The sequence below is a fragment of the Vigna umbellata genome, chromosome 11, assembly GCF_029865625.1.
Source record: "Vigna umbellata cultivar VRB3 chromosome 11, Vumbellata_1.0, whole genome shotgun sequence".
NCBI lineage: Eukaryota > Viridiplantae > Streptophyta > Magnoliopsida > Fabales > Fabaceae > Vigna > Vigna umbellata.
In genome coordinates, this window is record NC_142175.1 from 30,320,891 (window position 1) to 30,323,809 (window position 2,919).

Here is a 2,919-nt window from a genome sequence, read left to right on the forward strand (position 1 = left end):
GATTAAATTTAACACTCACATTACTATTTAAAAATAAAATTAAAAGATTTCTCCAAATATTAAAACTGAATGTCTTATCATTCATTATTATTTTTTATATAATAATAATAATTATTATTATTATTATTTTCCTTAAAATATATAGAACAGGATAGGTTACTCATAATTGTGTGTTGTACACAGAATATCATTTACATTTATAAAGTATTTTATTCTTTTATATATTAATAATAATATTATTATCAATTCATTTATTTATTCAAAGGCTAAAAATATGTGATGATAAGATTAATCACATATTAATTACCGCTGAAAACGTGTCTAACATCGTTTGTGTATGGTAACTTTCAAACCATGAGCCATTGATAATATTGTCATCATCCTATATTTCACTGTATGACCTGGCACCAACTTGAACTTGTAAAATCTGCACAAAATAGCTAGCACCATCCTCATCTGCAGATATGCAGAGTCCTTGCCAAGGCATATCCTAGGACCTGCCTATAATAGGTGCAAAGGAAAATAAGAAACACCAACTTTGGATTGTAATCACATCATATTACAGAGTTCTAAGGAGATCAAAGTACCTGAAAAGCAGTGAATTTGAATGGAGACTCGTTTTTTAGAACACCATCTTTGAACCATCTCTCAGGGACAAACGAAGCTGCATCAGAACCCCAATTATACTCCATCCTTCCCATAGAGTATGGAACATATGTTACCATTCCCCCTGCCTTTACTTTCGTTCCATCTGGCAATACATCATCCTCTAATATGCCCTTAGGATCCTACAATTCAACACTCATGTTCACAAAACTTGTTCATAAAACAAAAAGTAGTACATTAAAGCAACAACCTTAGTGAAGTGAACCTCTCTTTAAAAGTACATGAAAGTGCTTTGCTTATGATAAAACCAAGAAAATGTGTCTTGTTAATACATTTTCAGGAATTCAAATATAAGTATAAGTCTCACTTTAGATAGAAAATTCATAAACTTATTATCTTAATATTTTAGATCGAAAAGGGTGTCAATCACTTTTTGGGTTGGCTTCAGAAAATTGAGAAAAAACACATTTTAAGTGTGAGGTATTATCTTAAACCAACTAACATGCTTAAAACCAACTTGTTTTCTGAGCAATAGTTCAAAAGTTGCCTCACATTTTATGGAATTTTCATAACTAGAACTAAATCAATGTAGGAAAATGCACACCTGAGGAACTGCTGGATACAATCTTAAGGTCTCTGTTATCACAGCATGCAGATAGTGCAATCTCTCTAGTGAATCTTTATTCAAAAGCCTTGAAAATTGTTCTACTCTTTGATTGAATGATTCTGAGTCCTCTTTGTCAAATTGAGGCAAGGAAATGTTCTCTTCTTTTGCATGATTCTCCTCAAAAAGTTTCAGCTCAAGGTAAAGTTTGTCAGCAACATGAGCATGTGTCATTACCATGTATATGGCCCATGACAGGGTTGTTGCAGTTGTGTCTCGACCAGCAATGACAAAGTTCAACACAATATCTCTCAAACTCTTGTCCGTTGCATTGCTTTCTCCTAGTTCTATGAATCTTGACAATATATCATGCTTCATCTGTTTTTTTAACATAGGTCATGAATCAATGTATGTTTGATGTTTACTATGTGGTTAGGATATAAAGCTACCTGATTTTGTTGCCCGCTTTTTCTGACATCTTCTATCTCTGCCTTCCTTTTCCGAATTACTGAGTAGGTGAAATCATCAACAACTTTGATACTCTTCTCAAGTTGTGCTTCAGAGCCTATACTTAGAATTTTCTTAATCTTCCAAAGTGGATCAATGAAACGAAGTGTTACTATGATATTTGCAGTGTCAAATGCATCGGCAAAACTGTTCTTTGGTAAATTGGAAGACAGTGTTCCAATTTCCACTCCAAATCCAACCTTACATATGGAGTCCAAAGTCATTCTCATCAACAGTTCCTGGTAATTAACATTTCAACCATCATCAACTGCAAAATCTCCTACTTTGAAAACAAAATTAAGAACATGGAGAATGGTAGCAGAACCTGCATGTCTATTTCTTGGTTAAGAATAGATGCTTGACTGAGAATAGCAGAAAGTTTCAAGGCATATTCCCTGAAAACTTTTGTGCTAAATTCCCTTAAATTTCTGGATGCAAACTCTAAGCTTGCAGTTTTCCTTTGCTTCTTCCAAGTCTCACCATCAACATTAAATATCCCATCTCCAAGAAGCACTTCCATATATGAATGGTACACTTCACCCTGCAATCAAAACCACAAACTTTTCCATCAAAAACTTTCATTATGCAGATAAAGAGTAAAATCCTTTTATACAGTTGAACAATAAAAGAACATTCTTAATATGGTTTTTAAGACAATTATTGTAAGAGTTAAGAGATTTACCATGTATGCATGCATGCACTATTTAGTAAAAGTAGTATGACTGAAACATTTGATGTAGATTACCTTAGGATAATTATTGAAGTTGGTCTTGAGTACATGTTCTACATTATTAGGGTCAGCAATGTAAGTATAAGTTGTGAAAGGCATAGGAACAACAACAGTTTTTGATTTGGTCAAATAATTGACAAGCCAATCATGCATTCTGTCATAGTTCATCAATTGTTCAATAGCAGCTCCAAAAAAGGGCCAAGTTTTTGGACCTTTCTTGTTTCTTTGACTCCATCTATGTATGAACATCCATGAAACAACCATGCATATCAGTACTACTAACCCTCCCATGTTTCATAGGTCCCTAAAGGTAGCAACTAATGCCAGGTTCCTCTCAAAACCTTATTTTTAAGACATGAAAAATAACTGCATACGATAATATACATGTCACAAAAGATGCATGTTTTTTTGTTTTTGACAAGCACAAAAGGTGCATGCTTTGAGTGATTGGTTGATGTTTCTCTTTACAACA

General features: G+C 33.4%; 1 protein-coding gene across 1 annotated transcript; it reads right to left on the reverse strand.

Moving 5' to 3' along the window:
- Nucleotides 1-236: 236 nt before the first annotated feature.
- LOC148191504 (cytochrome P450 704B1-like) lies at nucleotides 237-2,919 on the reverse strand. Its single transcript, XM_088102495.1, has 6 exons — nucleotides 2,463-2,919; nucleotides 2,043-2,258; nucleotides 1,660-1,956; nucleotides 1,211-1,588; nucleotides 588-788; nucleotides 237-501 (listed from the first exon to the last, which is right to left on the reverse strand). Exons 1-6 carry the CDS (start codon nucleotides 2,736-2,738, stop codon nucleotides 322-324), a joined length of 1,548 nt encoding a protein of 515 aa, XP_087958621.1. The 5' UTR covers nucleotides 2,739-2,919; the 3' UTR covers nucleotides 237-321.

What these genes read in the sequence shown, in the direction of transcription:
- LOC148191504 (XM_088102495.1), bottom strand. Translation starts at nt 2,738, where the DNA reads ATGGGAGGGTTAGTAGTACTGATATGCATGGTTGTTTCATGGATGTTC. An exon ending in ACCAAGAAATAGACATGCAG is followed by an intron (nt 1,957 to 2,042) that starts GTTCTGCTACCA and finishes GTTAATTACCAG; the next exon opens with GAACTGTTGATGAGAATGAC. An exon ending in TCAAATTCACTGCTTTTCAG is followed by an intron (nt 502 to 587) that starts GTACTTTGATCT and finishes CACCTATTATAG; the next exon opens with GCAGGTCCTAGGATATGCCT.